Consider the following 18517-nt stretch of genomic DNA (forward strand, 5'->3'; position numbering starts at 1 on the left):
GGCCCTGGTAGCCCAGGCCCCTTACACCAAATTTCATCATAACAGAGTAGTCCTCCGTACTCACCCTAAGTTCTTGCCAAAGGTTGTGTCGGAGTTCCATCTGAACCAGTCAATTGTCTTGCCAACATTTTTTCCCCGTCCTCATTCCTGCCCTGCTGAACGTCAGCTGCACACACTGGACTGCAAGAGAGCATTGGCCTTCTATCTGGAGCGGACACAGCCCAACAGACAGTCCGCCCAATTGTTTGTTTCTTTTGATCCCAACAGGAGGGGAGTGGCTGTGGGGAAACTCACCATATCCAATTGGCTAGCAGATTGCATTTCCTTCACTTACGCCCAGGCTGGGCTGGCTCTTGAGGGTCATGTCACGGCTCATAATGTTAGAGCCATGGCAGCGTCGGTAGCCCAATTGAAGTCAGCCACTATTGAAGAGATTTGCAAAGCTGCGACGTGGTCATCTGTCCACACATTCACATCTCATTACTGCCTGCAGCAGGATACCCGACGCGACAGTCGGTTCGGGCAGTCAGTGCTTCAGAATCTGTTTGGGGTTTAGAATCCAACTCCACCCCCCTAGGCCCATTTCTGTTCCAGGCTACACTCTCAGTTAGTTGGATACGTTGTTAGGTCAATCTCAGTTATGTCCTCGCCGTTGCGAGGCCCAATTGACCTTGTTTGTTTTGAGTGAGCCTGGGGGCTAGGGATACCCCATCAGTGAGAACAAGCAGCCTGCTTGTCCTCGGAGAAAGCGAATGCTACATACCTGTAGAAGGTATTCTCCGAGGACAGCAGGCTGATTGTTCTCACAAACCCGCCCGCCTCCCCTTTGGAGTTGTGTCTTCCCTTGTCTTGTCGTGCTACTTACGGGACTGACGAACACGAGCCGGTTCGGGCGGGAAGACGGCCGCGCATGCGCGGTGCGCATGGGCGCGGGAAGACGGCCGCGCATGCGCGGTGCGCATGGGCGCGCGAGGATTAGCAAAGGCCTTTGCTAGTGAAGTTTCCGATTGGAGGGGCTGCCGTGGACGTCACCCATCAGTGAGAACAATCAGCCTGCTGTCCTCGGAGAATGCCTTCTAAAGGTATGTAGCATTCGCTATATTGAGCCAATTGAGTTTACGCACATTGAAAATCAAGGACCCCTGATGCAGGCGCTTGCTGAAACATGGCTATATCAGGTTGTCAGTAAATTATTAACCTGTGTGTGGCTCCAATGATGACATCCCCTTAGCCCTCTCCGCTTTATGCTGTTTCTGTTCCCTGTGGAACATTATTGTACTCCTGTTTTCTCTTCTAAAATGTTTACAGGTCCACAGTGCAATGCAAGTTCCACAAATTTATTTATTTTGGGTTTGCAAAACCAACCAGCGTGCCGTGCCCCCTGGTTCCTTTTCCACATGATTGGTTGGATAGGCAAGAGATCCTGCCAAAATGTTTTTTTTTTTCTGTTCAGCAAGGGTCACCAACCATAGCGACTCTTAAGTTTTCTATTTAGGGCTTCTGATTTTAGGTTTAGCCAACAAACTTATTTTTTTTTTTTAATGACGGATTTTGGTATTAGTTAGCATTGAAAAACCACCACTTTCCCTAGTACTGTCATCTCTCCCCTGGCTTGTCCTTATCCTCAATTGTGTATATTTTTTTGCCTTTTCTTTGCTGATGCTACTTAAATAACAAACATGTGTATTTGATTCTACTGGACAAGCTACCTAGGGAATGACCCCACATGTGGAAAATATTTACACCTAAATTTGCAGTTCATAAACAGCTATGAATAGAAACCCTGTTTTTATATTTTAGGTCTGAACAATCACTTCTGCTGTACTTCCTGATGAAACAGACATTTGAGCTAGTTAACGAGAATTTGGTTTTAAAAATGTTGATCATGTTTCTTTTTAAACAGGTTTCAGAAGATGAAAAAGAGAGAGAATCTGCTCTGCAGAGTTCTACAAGCAGTAAATCAAAAAAGAAGAAGAAGAAAAAGAAGAAGCAAATTGAAGAGACTAGTTCTCCTATGCAGGTAAAACCTGTTCTGCACTGCTAAAGGCCACTTTGCATTCACATGGTGCTGATTTCTGGTTTCTGTGACATACTTAGAATGATTTTTAAAATAGATGTGTGGACAGTTTTTCTTCTAGTGATAATAGCACCGCTCAAGATTCTCTAGCTCCAAGCTACCAAAAGCTGAAGCAAGCCAATGATTTGTGGTTAGCTTAGCAGAGTTTTAAAAAGGTTTGGACAGCTTCCTAAAGGAAAAGTCCATAGACCATTATTAAATGGACTTGGGGAAAATCCACTATTTCTGGGATAAGCAGTATGTACTTTTTTGGGATCTTGCCAGGTATTTGTGACCTGGCTTGGCCACTGTTGGAAACAGGATGCTGGGCTTGATGGACCTTTGGTCTTTCTCAGTATGGCAATACTTATGTACTTTTGTGCTGCTTGAATGCTTGATTACAATACACAACTCAACATGATGTCTAGAAAAGTAAGGTGACTGTAATGCAATTTTGTAAAGTCCTGATTTTTGCATTGAAATGAGTTGAAATTTGTAAATTGATATCTATATTTTGGACTTATTTTGCATAAATTTCTTCATCTACCTATCTTATGAAGCTGTGCTTGTGCTTGATTAACACTTGGATGCAAGCAAATTACTTCTGTCTGTGTATGGCTCAGACACAGATCCCGTTTTGGGATAGTTCTTAAGACTGTCTTTACAGAATATTTGTCAATTGATGGGTTGATAGTATCTATTTAAAAAATAATTACAGTTTCTGGTAATTTTATTGGACTCTTTTTCTGTGTGAGCACATTTGCAACAAATTTTAAGACAGTATTTTAAGAACTGAGGGTTGGTTTGCCGGTTACAAGATTCCGGTTTTGATAACCTTGGACAGTAATTGAAAATCTAGTTTTATCACAATTTAATTATTGTGGTGCCTGTTAGGTTGCCTTTGTACTGCTTTCAAGCACTTCAGGTAGTCCATAATTCATCAGCTTGTCTTCTAATGAGAGCATCATTCACAGAATACATTCTCTATTTGCCTATAAAATTGCCTTGGCAGCCTATTTTTTGTTGTACCCAGTTCAAGGCGTTATTGCTTGTGTATCATACATTGAATGATAGAATTTTATTGTGCTGCTAGATCTCTGTGTTCTGTGGATAAACTACTTTTGGAGACACCCTTTTTCTGATCACGTTATCAGTAGAAATACAACAAAATAAAACATAAGTACATAAGTAGTGCCATACTGGGAAAGACCAAAGGTCCATCTAGCCCAGCATCCTGTCACCGACAGTGGCCAATCCAGGTCAAGGGCACCTGGCACGCTCCCCAAACGTAAAAACATTCCAGACAAGTTATACCTAAAAATGCGGAATTTTTCCAAGTCCATTTAATAGCGGTCTATGGACTTGTCCTTTAGGAATCTATCTAACCCCTTTTTAAACTCCGTCAAGCTAACCGCCCGTACCACGTTCTCCGGCAACGAATTCCAGAGTCTAATTACACGTTGGGTGAAGAAAAATTTTCTCCGATTCGTTTTAAATTTACCACACTGTAGCTTCAACTCATGCCCTCTAGTCCTAGTATTTTTGGATAGCGTGAACAGTCGCTTCACATCCACCCGATCCATTCCACTCATTATTTTATACACTTCTATCATATCTCCCCTCAGCCGTCTCTTCTCCAAGCTGAAAAGCCCTAGCCTTCTCAGCCTCTCTTCATAGGAAAGTCGTCCCATCCCCACTATCATTTTCGTCGCCCTTCGCTGTACCTTTTCCAATTCTACTATATCTTTTTTGAGATACGGAGACCAGTACTGAACACAATACTCCAGGTGCGGTCGCACCATGGAGCGATACAACGGCATTATAACATCCGCACACCTGGACTCCATACCCTTCCTAATAACACCCAACATTCTATTTGCTTTCCTAGCCGCAGCAGCACACTGAGCAGAAGGTTTCAGCGTATCATCGACGACGACACCCATGGAAAAGAAAATAAGATGATACCTTTTTTATTGGACATAATACATTTCTTGATTAGCTTTCGAAGGTTGCCCTTCTTAGTCAAATTGGAAATAAGCAAATGTTGGTAGATGACAGTATATATAAGTGAAACATCAAAGCATTTCAGTGACAGTCTAACAGGATGGGGGTGGATAGGTGAGAGACCAGGAGATATGCATGGGAACATCAAAACATTTCAGTGACAGTCTAACAGGATGGGGGTGGATAGGTGAGATATGCACAGAGATAGAAGGGTGACAAACAGAGCAATACAACTTTATGGTTTATAATGGGCTAGAAAACCCAGATCTTTAAGTCCTGTCTGGTGGGTGTCAAAGTATTTAATCATTCTGACTTCAAAGGTCTTACATTCCTATATTGTTTTAAAGTTACCTTTCAGGAAAGTTACCCTTCAGCAAACTGAAGAGTAGCAAATCTCCTGGACCGGATGGTATTCATCCTAGAATACTGATAGAACTGAAAAATGAGCTTGCGGGAGCTACTGCTAGTGATATGCAACTTATCCTTAAAATCGAGCGTGGTACCGGAAGATTGGAGGGTGGCCAATATAACACCAATTTTTAAAAAAGGCTCCAGGGGAGATCCAGGAAATTATAGACCGGTGAGTCTGACGTCAGTGCCGGGGAAAATGGTAGAGGCTATTATTAAAAACAAAATTACAGAGCACATCCGAGGACATGGATTACTGAGACCGAGTCAGGACGGCTTTTGTGTGGGGAAATCTTGCCTGACCAATTTACTTCAATTCTTTGAAGGAGTAAACAAACATGTGGACTAAGGGGAACCGGTTGATATTGTGTATTTGGATTTCCAAAAGGCGTTTGACAAGGTACCTCATGAAAGGCTACAGAGGAAATTGGAGGGTCATGGGATAGGAGGAACTGTCCTATTGTGGATTAAAAACTGGTTGAAGGATAGGAAACAGAGAGTGGGGTTAAATGGGCAGTATTCACAATGGAGAAGGGTAGTTAGTGGGGTTCCTCAGGGGTCTGTGCTAGGACCGCTGCTTTTAAATATATTTATAAATGATTTAGAGATGGGAGTAACTAGCGAGGTAATTAAATTTGCTGATGACACAAAGTTATTCGAAGTTGTTAAATCGCGACAGGATTGTGAAAAATTACAAGAGGACCTTACGAGACTGGGAGACTGGGCAGCTAAATGGCAGATGACGTTTAATGTGAGCAAGTGCAAGGTGATGCATGTGGGGAAAAAAGAACCCGAATTATAGCTACGTCATGGAAGGTTCCACGTTAGGAGTTATGGACCAAGAAAGGGATCTGGGTGTCGTCGTCGATGATACACTGAAACCTTCTGCTCAGTGTGCTGCTGCGGCTAGGAAAGCAAATAGAATGTTGGGTATTATTAGGAAAGGTATGGAAAACAGGATGTGAGGATGTTATAATGCCGCCGTATTGCTCCATGGTGCGACCGCACCTTGAGTATTATGTTCAATTCTGGTTGCTGCATCTCAAGAAAGATGTAGTAGAATTGGAAAAGGTGCAGAGAAGGGCGACTAAAATGATAGCGGGGATGGGACGACTTCCCTATGAAGAAAGATTAAGGAGGCTAGGGCTATTTAGCTTGGAGAAGAGACGGCTGAGGGGAGACATGATAGAGGTATATAAAATGAGTGGAGTGGAACAGGTGGATGTGAAGCGTCTGTTCACGCTTTCCAAAAATACTAGGACTAGGGGGCAGGCGATGAAACTACAGTGTAGTAAATTTAAAACAAATCGGAGAAAATTTTTCTTCACCCAACGTGTAATTAAACTCTGGAATTCGTTGCCGGAGAAAGTGGTGAAGGCGGTTAGCTTAGCAGAGTTTAAAAAGGGGTTGGACGGTTTCCTAAAGGACAAGTCCATAAACTGCTACTAAATGGACTTGGGAAAAATCCACAATTCCAGGAATAACATGTATAGAATGTTTGTACGTTTGGGAAGCTTGCCAGGTGCCCTTGGCCTGGATTGGCAGCTGTCGTGGACAGGATGCTGGGCTCGATGGACCCTTGGTCTTTTCCCAGTATGGCATTACTTATGTACTTATGATTCTTACTATGAAATCACTGGTACAGTGTTCTGGTTTTGTAAAGTGCTGCCCCACAAGCGTGGCATCCTAGCACTGGCATTTTTCATGTGATGTCTGTGTAAATTAAATCTTGTCTTTAGCATCTGACTTGTTTCTCCATTATAGCATCCTTTGTCACATTTTTTACACTGAATGATGTATACCATATTGGAAGATGATTCCTTTATGTTGAATATTTTTCCTTTGTGAATGACTGTGGGATCCTGTGAAATGTTTTGGCTTAGCTTGCAGCTGGATATATTGCAAGGATGTGTGCCATTCTCTTCTTTTTGAGTCTGTATTGGGAGCTTACTTCTGATTAGCTTGTGTTTTAGGTTGGGTGGCTGTCGGAAAGCCAGCACTGGTGGGGATGGGAATATCTCTTTCAGTAATTCATCCTCCTGGACTAGAGGCTGAAGATCTTTTATGATTTTTCTTAATTTTTCCAGCTCTGGGTTGTATGTCACTATAAGGGGGATTCTGTCTGTGGCTTTTTTTTCTTTGTACTGTAGCAGAATGACATGGAAGGGTTCCTTACACTGTAATGGTATCAGACTTATAAATCAAGCTCAGTCAGTTGTTTAATCCAGTGTTTCCCAAGTCGGTCCTGCAGTACCCCCTTGCCAGTCAGGTTTTCAGGATATCCACAATGAATATATATGAAAGATTTACATATAATGGAGACAGTGCAAATCAATTTCATGCATATTCATTGTGGATATTCTGCAAACCTGACTGGCAAGGGGGTGCTCCAGTATAGACTTGGGAAACACTGGTTTAAACCAACTTAGTATATTCACACTCTCCCTCTCCACGGTCTCTTGTTCTCACAGCAAGAAATCACATTTAGGTGTTGTTCAGAAGCTTGTTGATTTGGCTAGAGGTTGGCCAATGTGACACTGATTTTTAAAAAGGGTTCTAGGGGTGTTCTGGGAAATTATAGACTGGTAAGCCTGACATCAGTGCCGGACAAAATAGTGGAAACTATTAAAAAGAATAAAATTATAGAACATGTAGACAAACATGGTTTAATGAGACAGCATGGGTTCAGCCAAGGGAAGTCTTGCCTCCCCAATTTGCTTCATTTCTATGCAGGCATGAATAAACATGTGGATAAAGGTGAGCCGGTTGATGTAGTGTATCTAGATTTTCAGAAAGCTTTTGATGAAGTTCCTCATGAGAGACTCCTGAGAAAATTAGAGTCGTGGGATAGAAGGCAAGGTTCTGGTGTGGATTAAGAATTTGCTGTTGGACAGAAAACAGAGGGTAGGGTTAAATGGTCATTTCTGTCAATGGAAGAGAGTGAACAGTGGAGTGCCGCAGGGATCTGTACTGGGACCAGTACTATTTAACAGATTTATAAATGATATGGAAATTGGAACGATGAGTGAGGTGATCAAAATTGCAGATGATACAAAACTATTCAAGGTTGTTAAAACACGTGTGGATTGTGAAATATTGCAGGAAGACTTTAGGACATTGGAAAACTGGACGTCCAAATGGCAGATGAAATTTAATGTGGACAAATGCAAGGTGATGCACATTGGAAAGAATAATCTGAATCATAGTTACCTGATGCTAGGGTCCACCTTGGGGGTCAGTGCTCAAGAAAAAGATCTGGATGCTCTGATTCCATGCTGAAATCTTCTGCTCAATGTACAGCAGCAGCCAAAAAAGCAAACAGAATGCTAGGAATTATTAGGGAAGGGATGGTGAATAAGACCAAAAATACTATAATGCCTTTGTATCGCTCCATGCTGCGTTCACACCTTGAGTATTGTGTTCAGTTCTGGTCGCCGTATCTCAAAAAAGATACCGTGTTTCCCCGAAAATAAGACACTGTCTTATATTAATTTTTGCCCCCCAAAATGCGCTAGGTCTTATTTTCAGGGGCTGTCTTATTTTTCGGGGAAACATCGGGGTTGGATCGGGGTTGGCCCGCCCACCCTCCGTCGCTCCCGGAACTAACCTTAAACGCCTCCTTTCACCTTTGTAGCAAGCAGCAGCAGGGCAGGCCACTCCTTTCTTCCGTGTCCCGTCCTCGCCTGATGTAATGTCCGCGAGGGCGGGCCCAGAAGGAAGGAGAGGTCTGCCCTGCTGCTGCTTGCTGCGAAGGTGAAAGGAGGCGTTTAAGGTTAGTTCCGGGAGCGGTGGAGGGGGGGCCCGGCGACCTCGGGTGGGGGGGGCGGCCCGGGGGCAGCCTTGTCCAGCTCTCGGCGGCCCTGCTTTTAAACAAAAATTTGCTAGGTCTTACTTTCAGAGGAGGCCTTATATCTAGCAATTCAGGAAAACCTCTACTAGGTCTTATTTTCGGGGGTTGTCTTACTTTCGGGGAAACAGGGTACAGTGAAATTGGAAAAGGTTCAAAGAAGAGCGACTAAAATGATAAAGGGGGGGGGGGGGGGGGGTGGAACTCTTAATGTATGAGGAAAGGCTAAAGAGGTCCGGGCTCTTCAGCTTGGAAAAGACAGATGAGGGGAGATATGATTGAGGTTTACAAAAACCTGAATGGTGTAGAACAAGTAGAAGTAAATCGATTTTTTTTTTACGTGTTCCAAAAGTACAAAGAATAGGGGATACTCAAGGAAGTTACATGGAAATACTTTTAAAACAGGAGGAAATATTTTTTTTACTCAATGAATAGATAAGCTCTGGAACTCTTTGCCAGAGGATGTGGTAACAGTGGTTAGCATATCTGGGTTTAAAAAAGATTTGGACAAATTCTTGGAGGAAAAGTCCATAGTCTGCTATTCAGACAGACGTGGGAAGCAACTGCTTGCCCTTGGGATTTGTAGTATGGAGTGTTGCCACAGTTTGGGTTTCTGCCAGGTACTTGTGACCTGGCTTGGCCACTGTTTGGAAAACATGATACTGGGCTAGATGGACCATTGGTCTGACCCAGTATGGCTACTCTTATGTTCTTAGAGAATTTCCTTTTTTTTTTTCTTCTTCTTCTTTTACTCTTGTGAAACAAAGGTTTATTGTCTCCTGTAACCTCTGACTTGTTACAGTTAAACTCTTATTTTATTGAATTCCTTCAAAAAGGCGGTAAATAAATCCTAATAATAAAATTATAAGCAACTAGTCTTAGATCTGCATGCTATAGAAATATTTACCATTTATTTATTTATTTGTAGCATTTGTATCCCACATTTTCCCACCAATTTGCAGGCTCAATATGGCTTACATTATGCCAAAATGGCAATCGCCATTTCCAGGTACAGAATTATAGCTGGTATTGCATTAAGGTGCATACATACATGGTAAAGAAGAGTACATTAAGTTATTGCATAGAGGTTCCTGAGTGATAGATTGAATTGTAACATAAGTTAGGTCATCGACTATAGAGAGATCATTTTCAACATAAGGATTAAAGTGGTAGTGCGTGTTCATTAGTATCAATGAGGTTAAACAGGCAAGTGATAGTTCGGTTTTGTCTAGTTCATGTAAAGTCTAATTATTTAGTATTTAGGATGGCTCGTTATGGTATGCCTTCTTGAACAGGTCAGTTTTCAGTAGCCTTCGGAAGATTGTTAGGTCTTGCGTTGTTTTTATGGCCTTTGGTAGTGCGTTCCATAGTTGCGTGCATATGTAGGAGAAGCTGGTTGCGTATGTGGATTTATATTTTAGTCCTTTACAACTGGGGTAGTGGAGATTGAGGAATGTGCATGCTGATCTTTTTGTGTTCCTAGTAGGCAGGTCTATAAGGTCTGACATATAGGTCAGAGCTTCCCCGTGAACGATTTTGTGGACCAGGGTCCAAAGGCATAAATTCCCCCCAATATAGCAATTCTCTGGACTCGTGCAACTAGGGAAATATTTGGCTAATAAACCATGTCCATGAGAGCTAACCCTTACCTTGGGAGCTGTGAGCTACGCTGGGCATTTTCAGAATTGGTTTGATTGGTAATTGAGGTTACCTGTGTCCTAAAACCTTTCTGATAAAACTGTTGACTCTATTATATCTCATCTAACAAAAAAAAAAAAAAACTAATCAAAACCTGCCCTTTCACTTATTTGAGGGTCTGTCCTCTCTAAACCTTTGTATCCTATTGCCTATAACTTGCAATTGTTGTTGCATTGTGATTTCATAATTTTATGCTGGTAGTTTCTTATTTGAACTGTGTTGAACTTCTGTGCCAGTGATTTCATATTTTTATGCTGCAATTGTCTTAAAGGTGCTCTCTAGAACTGTGCTTTGTACCTGTGCTAAGTGACTTAATCCAATTAACTTGGTAACACAAAATTTAGTAACTCTGGTTCTGGTATCTGTCTTAAAGTTGTGTTTATTAGAATTGGGTTTTGAATCTTCAGTGCCAGAGACCTAATTAAATCAGTTTGGCTACATAACACTTAGTGACTCATACCTTAAGAGGAGGGGCAATTTGTGTACAACTATGTAGTTAGAACCCCCCCCCCCCCCCCCCCCCCCCCCCCCCCCCAGAACTTCCCTTTACCTTGGGAGCTGTGAGCTACACTGGGCATTTTCAGAATTGGTTTGAGTGCAATACATGTTATGCTTTAATCCTAAGGCAAACTATCCGGAGCCTTAGAGTTTGTCCTATCTCTCCAGTTATCAGCTTTGAAAGATGAGATCAACAAACTCAAGAAAGAATTAGCTTTAACTAAAGCATCCAGGATTAATCAATTCTCTGCCAATTTACCACCACTGCCACAGAGAATGCAGCAACAGAGGGAATAGATGGGTCACAGTCGGCTCAGGTAGACTAAGATCTGTGACAAAGAAGCTCTCACCTTCCCAACCTTTGCCCCTGTCAAATTCTTTTGCTGCACTGCATCATTATGATGCTGAAAAAAGGACTGTGGTGGAACCATAGGCTATGAAAGTAGCACAACCCAAGAATCATCCCCCCCAAAATGACAGATTGGTGAAAAACAGAAAACTCTTACTGCTCGGAGACTCCATTATCAGAGACATTAACTTAGGAACACAGTTCAAGGGTTCCAACCTAGTGAAATGCGTTCCAGGATCTTCAGCTACCAGATGTACCGGCCAAATTCTGAAAGTGATCTGAGAAGAGAGTGAGGCTTCAAATATTGATGTTGTAATTCACCAGGGGACAAATGACCTGGCCAACAATAGCAAATTTACAGCACAGAGAGTGTTCCAGAAGCTTGGGGAGGGACTGAAGTCTTTGGTTCGGACTGTGACTTTTTCTGAAGTAATTCCCACGTGGGGGAAGGGAGAAGAAAGACTATGCAAAACAGTGGAGTTCAATAAGTGGCTTGAGTCTTGGTGTATAGAAGAAGGGTTTAGTCACATAGGGGCGTGGGGTAGTATGTGGAAAAATAACAGGCTGTACTGTAATGATGGGCTACATCTTTCGGTGATGGGAAAAAGGATCCTTGGGGAGAAATTCAGACAGTATGTTTCTAGACATTTAAACTAGAAGGTGGGGATGACAAAAGGAAACAAGGGAATTCAGGAGGTTACCCCCAGAATAAACTTGATGGCAGAGGGAAATGTCATCTAAATACAGAAAACCACCTAAACTCTCTACGGAGATGGAAAGTAATGAGCACAAATGCTCGTAGTCTAGGTAAAAAGGTTCAAGACTTGCAAGCCCTGAGGTTTGAAGAAAACTTGGATATTGTTGCTATTACAGAGACGTGGTTCAATGATTCCTCTGAATGGGATATGGACTATACTGGGCTATAATCTGTTTAGAAAGGATAGAGAGGGCCGAAGGGGTGGAGGAGTGGCGCTGTATGTGAGAGCCAATATCAGAGCGACTGAAATGCGGGGCACCTGGAGAAAGGAAAAAGCTTTATGGATCATCCTGGAAAGGGAAGATGGAACCTGTATCCACAAGGGGGTTATCTACATACCTCCGGCACAAATAGAGAAGCTAGACAAGGATCTGATAAAGGATATTCAAAAGATTGGTATGAAAGGGGAGGTGCTACTGTTGGGAGATTTCAACTTGTGTGATGTGGATTGGAACGTCCCGTCTGCGGAATCGGAAAGAAGTAGGGAGATTGTGGACGCCTGTCAAAGTGCCTTGCTCAGACAAATGGTGACGGAACCCACGAGGGAAAGATCGATGCTGGATCTAGTGCTCACGAATGAAGAAAGTGTTTCTAATATTCGGGTGGGTGCCCACCTATGTAATAGTGATCATCACGCCATATAGTTTGATATAAAGGCGAAGGCACAGTGTGGACACACAAAACAAAGTACTGGATTTCAGACATACTGATTTTGATAAAATGGGGGAATACCTGAAAAAGGAGCTGTTGAAATGGGAAGGCGTAGAAGTTCGGGTCCAGACTTCTGTCGTCTGGTGATTGTTTTGGCCCAACCAGATCATGCGTTCCTCCTATCCAGCAGATGAAATGCAGGTGTGGAGAGCAATGAGGTCCATAGTTGATTCAGGCACACTCCCTGTGAGTGCTGGCACCAACCAAGGAGGCCTACAAGCCTTTTCATTCTTGTGTTGGTGTAAATCTGTCTTGTTACCAGCTTCACCCCCAAAGATGAAGTACAGATGCTTTTGGGCATGCCAATGTGTCCTTGAGCTGGCAGGCAGTGTAAAAAAATGCAGGAAACATTCAGGCAACCATGAACCCTGTGATAGTATTGTCCTAAAAAGATGGTTCCTGGCCTAGTAGGAGTTTGTTTCATAGACCTCAGTTTCACAAAAGGTGATAGACACCCTTATAATTCTAGAGCTTAGGTCCACAGCCTACAATAGATGTTTTCCAAGTTAAAGCTTTTTGACATTGGAGTTCAGATGGAATGGTCAACCTGCTTGCTTGAGTAGAACGCAGAGACTTTCCAGCTGAATACTACAAGATCTTTGTACATAGATAATCAGGAGCCAGATCATATATGACTTTAAAACAATAAAAGGTTAAAATGAATTCTAGCTCTCGTCGATAGCCAATGTAGCCTTCTAAGAAACGGAGTAGCGTGATCAATCGATTTACCCCCTAATACCAATATCACTGCTGCATGCAACAGAAATCTACAAATTTGCAAATCTGGTAAACTCAGCAAGCCAATATTACAGTAATCTAATTGACTCATAATAGTAGACAATACAATTGTTTGCAGCTGAGAAGGATCTAGTGAAGGTTTTGCTCTACATGCTAATTTCAACTTTGCAAAGGCTTTTCTGACCATATTATTTAGATGTCTCGAAGCAGCCCTTTGAGATAGCATCCGTGGAGCTTTAGGCAGCAGTCTGCAGTGCCTGTGAATTCAGAGCATATGTATGTTGGGTTCAGCAGGATGGACAGCTGGGGAGGGGGGGGCAAGAACCGGTCTGAGGTTTATTTATTTATTTATGACATTTATATCCCACATTATCCCAGCAACCTGAGTCACCTGGCTTAAGTAGCAGATTCCTTGTATGATCTCATTAGAATCTTGGCCAGAGGTATGGTAGGTGCTTAGTTGAGACTTCAATTATTATGGTTCAGTAATTGGACAGAAGATATAGCTTCCAAGACCAACTTTGCAGGCCTCTGTTTTGGTGCAGTCTGTTTATAGAGGATTTGGAGAGAAAAGTAAAACCCCAGAAGTTGCTGGAAATTAAGTCCAAGACTGCCTTGTATGGTGCTGTGGGATGACCTGAGTACTGGAGATGTCAGTGTTGGGCAGGACAGAGCCCTTGCAGCATTCCCAGTTAACTTGCACACAGTTTACAATAATTGCTACATCCTCATAAGCTTTCTATAGTCAGATTTTGTTGTGTTTGAGATTATTACACAAAGTACGTGGAGTTCTTTTGATAAGCCGTAATATAGACAATATTTATAATGTTTTGCATTCAAACAGGGAAGTATATAGTGATGATTTTCTTTCCTTCTGTAGGACCCAGAAGATGTGGATAGAGAGGTTGGAGATGATGTCCAGGAAGATAACTCGCATGTCCAAACACAGCAGGAAATCATCTTTCCTATGAAGACCATAAGCACTAGTGAACCAGCTGAGGCATGTATCTAGAATTACTAAGGGTCCTTTACCAAGCCATGCTAAAAAGTGGTGGCACTGGTGTCAGCACTATGGCCATTTTTAGCGTGCTGGTAAAATGGCTTCCATGCCATATTTTTTTTGTAATGGCCACATGCTAATTTCCCCACTAGTGAGTGACCATTACTGTGGGAGCCCTTAGCGCCACCTATTTAGGAGGTTATTACGGCTCCTGTTCTATTTCTGTGTTAATTGGGTAGTACGTGGTAATGTGCCCATGCTACATGATTAGTACAGGTACACTTCCTGTGCTGGACATATGGTGGTTGAGTAAATGTAAATCCTGCCTTTCCTAAGGTTATAGTGGGATCATTAGCTGATTAATATCCTGATAAATGGGTGCTTGCTATGATTAGAGCAATGAAGGATCAGGATGGGAATGTTGAGATTTCAGTTTTATTTTGAAGCTACCAAGGTTTTGCATTGAGTTTTTGGTTTTATTTGTGTTTCCAACAAGTTCCCTTAATCTTAAGAATCAAAAAGTGCATTTTTTAAAAACTTTGCAGGAGAACATTTCAAAGATTGCATGAAATATTGCTACTCTTGGTGTGACCAAGTTTTCTGCTGGATTTTGAATTGGTTTTTAGCAATGGCTTAAACTCATTTTTGTGTTAATTTAATGCTACATAAGAAGCTGAAAGCTTGACCATCTGTTGTGTGTTTGGATTTTTTGTTTTTGCATTTGTCATTGACATCTCACAAGCATAAGAAACAGTCACAGCAATCAAAAAGCCAAACAATAAATTCCCACTTTAGCCCACATCAAGAGGGAGAGAGAGAATACAAAAAGAGACAAAGAAATATAAATGAGGAAGACCAAGAGAAGCTAAGTGGCACAACATAGTGAGAAATCTATTTAATGAATCTCTGCCTTCCTATTTAATACCTGAGATTTTTCATGTTATTAGAAATAAATTGTTCTAAATACGCAGAATCAACAAAAGTGTATCTGCAACTCTGGTGTTGCACTATGCATTTGCAGGGGAACCTTGGTGGAGGGGAAAGTTGCCTTTGCTTTCAACACTCTACTCTTTAACTGCAGAAAAGTCTTATGAGTATGTGACACATGAGGAAAAACAAAATCCCTTTGACCACAAAACAGAACATTCTTCATCTTAAAGCTTTAAGGATCTCTGTGTTATCTAACTGTGTGGAGGGACAGGCTAGCCCTAGTGCTGATAGTGTCTTGCAAATCCTCAGGAAACCCCATCAAATCAATGGTTCTAGAGGGCTCCAGATGATCTGGGCTACCCTCAGCCTGATTCTCCAAACAAGTCAATTTAGAAAAATAACAGGTAGTCATCATAATTTTACTAAGTCAGGAATACACAGTATTTCAGAAAAATTACCAAGCAGAATTTCAAGTGAAAGTAAATGCATTAGAGGAAAATGTAAAACTTCACATTCTTAGCTCTCTACACATTTTCAGATTTTCTAATTTTATAATGAATGTTTAGACTGCTATTAATGACAGATGACCCAAATAGCAAACACTTGAAGAGACTGGACTTGGTTTCTTAGACAAGTACTTCTTGTGAAGAAACTCAACCTTCTGATCCAAGGTTGAAATGCAACAGAATCTGAACTAAAACTACACAATGCAGATAGTTTCTTGCAGCAGACACCTTCCATTCTAGTAACAACTTGAAAAATATCTGTCAGACCTTGGATCAAGAAGCCAAATTTGCCCTAGTATTTACCGTGGTGGACACCTTTCATTCTAGTAACAACTTGAAAAATATCTGTCAGACTTTGGATCAAAAAGCCAAATTTGTCCTAGTATTTACCGTGGTAGGCATTGACACTGCCCAGTAAGCTTTAATACTTGTAGCCTAAAAGAGAAACCACAGTTTCAGAAGAGGATCTCTCTTTGTCTAACGAAGGTGGAGGCAAAGACTTGGATACCAGTGAGGCAGACACTGTGGGACGGGGGGGGGGGGGGGGGGGGGGGAGGGTGGTGTCCTGCTGCTGCTGCCTTAACAAATGGGTCCACTTTCATTGATGTAGAAATTACAGGAGGTTTTGCAGGTATGGCATGAGACTGGATTGCCATCGGTTCAAATTCTGTATTCAGATCCTCATATAATGACATTATAGCCTCTGAGTTCAGCCTCTACAGACACAACCTGGGCTTTGGGCTGGTAAATGTACAGAATATATGTGGCTGCCAAGGCCATATTTCTCTTATCCTGTGATGGCATTGTTACACCAGCTGGTGATCCTGCCATTAGTACACTGGATACCCCTGCTACACCTCTGCTGATGGCTGCAACTGCTGATGCTCTTCCTCTACTACTACTACTTATTGTTTCTATAGCACTGCTAGATGAATGCAGCGCTGTACACTTGAACATGAAGAGACAGTCTCTGCTTGACAGAGCTTACAATCTAATCGGGACAAATAAGTGATAAGGGAATTACTAAGGTGGGAATGCAAAACATACATGGGTACTATACAAGTGAATAGGGGTTAGGAATTAAAAGCAGCATCAAAAAGGTGGGCTGTTAGCCTAGAATTGAAGACAGCCAGAGATGGAGCTTGATGTACTGGCTCAGGAAGTCTATTCCAGGCGTATGGTGCAGCAAGATAAAAGGAACGGAGTCTGGAGTTGGCAGTGGAGGAGAAGGGTACAGATAAGAGATTTACCCATTGAACAGAGTTCCAGGGAGGGGTGTAGGGAGAGATAAGAGTGGAGAAGCACTGAGGAGCTGCAGAGTGAATGTATTTGTAAGTCAATAAGAGGAATTTGAACTGTATGCTGAAACGGATAGGGAGCCAATGAAGTGACTTGAGGAAAGGGCTAATTTGAGTAGAGCAACACTGGTGGAATATAAGTTGTGCAGCAGAATTTTGAAGGGAGAGAGATGGCTTAGTGGGAGACCTGTGAGAAGCAAGTTGCTATAGTCTAAGCGAGAGGTGATGTGTGTGGATAAGGGTTTTGGTAGTGTGCTCAGAAAGGAAAGGATGAATTTTTGTGATATTATAGAGAAAGAAATGATAGAAAGAGGAGAGGTGGGTTTAAGGGGGAAGATAAGAAGCTCAGACTTGGTCATGTTTAGTTTCAGATGGCAGTGAGACATCCAAGCAGCAATGTCGGACAGGCAGACTGATACGTGGGTCCTGGATTCCTGCTGAAATTTCTGGTGTGGAGAGGTAGATCTGGGAGTCATCAGCATAACGATGATACTGAAAACCATGGGATGAGATCAAACCACCAAGGGAAGAAGTATAGATGGAGAAAAGAAGAGGTCCCAAGTCAGAGCCCTGAAGTTCACCAACTGATAGTGGGATAGAAGTGGAGGAGGATCTACCAGAGTATACACGAAAAGTGCAATGGGAGAAATAAGAAAACCAGAAAAGAACAGAGCCCTGAAATCCAAGTGAGGATAGCATATCAAGGAGTAGGCGGTGATCAACAGTGTCAAAAGCAGCCCGATAGATCGAGAAGGATAAGGATAGAATAGAGACCTTTGGATCTGGCCAGGAATTGGTCATTGGAGACTTTAGCAAAGGCTGTTTCAGTTTAATGAAGAGGGCAAAAGCCAGATTGAAGTGGATGAATAATAGCTCAAGATAAAAATGTCTAGACAATGGCAGTGAACTGCACATTCAAGTATTTTGGATAGGAAAGGGAGGAGGGAGGTGGGGCATACTGGGAAGGACAGGTAGGGTCCATTGAAGGTTTTTTGAGAAGTGGTGTATCTAAGGCATGTTTGAAGGAATCAGGAATAGTTGCAGTGGAAAGTGAAAGATTGAGGATATGACTGACAGAAGAGATGACAGGAGAGGTAGTGCTAAGTAGATGGGTGGGAATAGGATCAGAGGAACAGGTAGTCAGTTTGGAGGAGGAAAGAAAATGTGCAGTTTCCTCTTCAGTGATTTCAGAAAAGGAAGAAAAGGAGGCAGGGGTTGAAGGAGAGTTGAGTGAATGGACTGAGAGGAGAGGTGCAGGTGACTTGGTTGAGAATTCAAGGTTAATCTTGTGAACCTTTTCATGGAAGTACTCAGACAGAGTCTGGGGTGCAAGTGAAGGGTTAGTTGGAGGTGAAGGCACTTTGAGGAGAGAGTTCAGTGTGGCAAAGAGATGTTGAGGGTTTGAGCCAAGAGAGTTTGTCAACTGGATGTAGTAGTCCTGTTTGATAAGTGAAAGAGCAGACTGGAAGGAGGTCAGCAAGAATTTGAAATATATGAAGTCAGCATGGGCACAGGAACTTAGGTAGCGGATTCTAGAGGTCAGCCAAGGCTGGGGTTTGGTATGCCTTACAGAATGGTTAATGGGAGGAGTGAGAGTATCCAGAACAGAGGAGAGAATAGTATTATAGGAAGAGACAGGCTCATTGACAGACTTGGAAGGATATGACGGTTCAAGAAAGAAGGAAAACTAGGAGTCAAAGTTGGTGAGAAAGGAAGA

At 42.3% G+C, this 18517-nt stretch overlaps 1 protein-coding gene across 1 annotated transcript in view; it reads left to right on the top strand.

Moving 5' to 3' along the window:
- The window catches only part of MTDH (metadherin), a 128167-nt gene that overhangs the window by 84600 nt on the left and 25050 nt on the right, over positions 1-18517 (top strand). The window contains exons 9-10 of the mRNA XM_030189776.1: positions 1904-2020; positions 13947-14066. Of these exons, the coding sequence (XP_030045636.1) occupies positions 1904-2020; positions 13947-14066 (237 nt within the window). The remainder of the gene's footprint in view (positions 1-1903; positions 2021-13946; positions 14067-18517) is intronic.

Source organism: Microcaecilia unicolor, chromosome 1 (assembly GCF_901765095.1).
Source record: "Microcaecilia unicolor chromosome 1, aMicUni1.1, whole genome shotgun sequence".
Taxonomy (NCBI): Eukaryota; Metazoa; Chordata; class Amphibia; order Gymnophiona; family Siphonopidae; genus Microcaecilia; species Microcaecilia unicolor.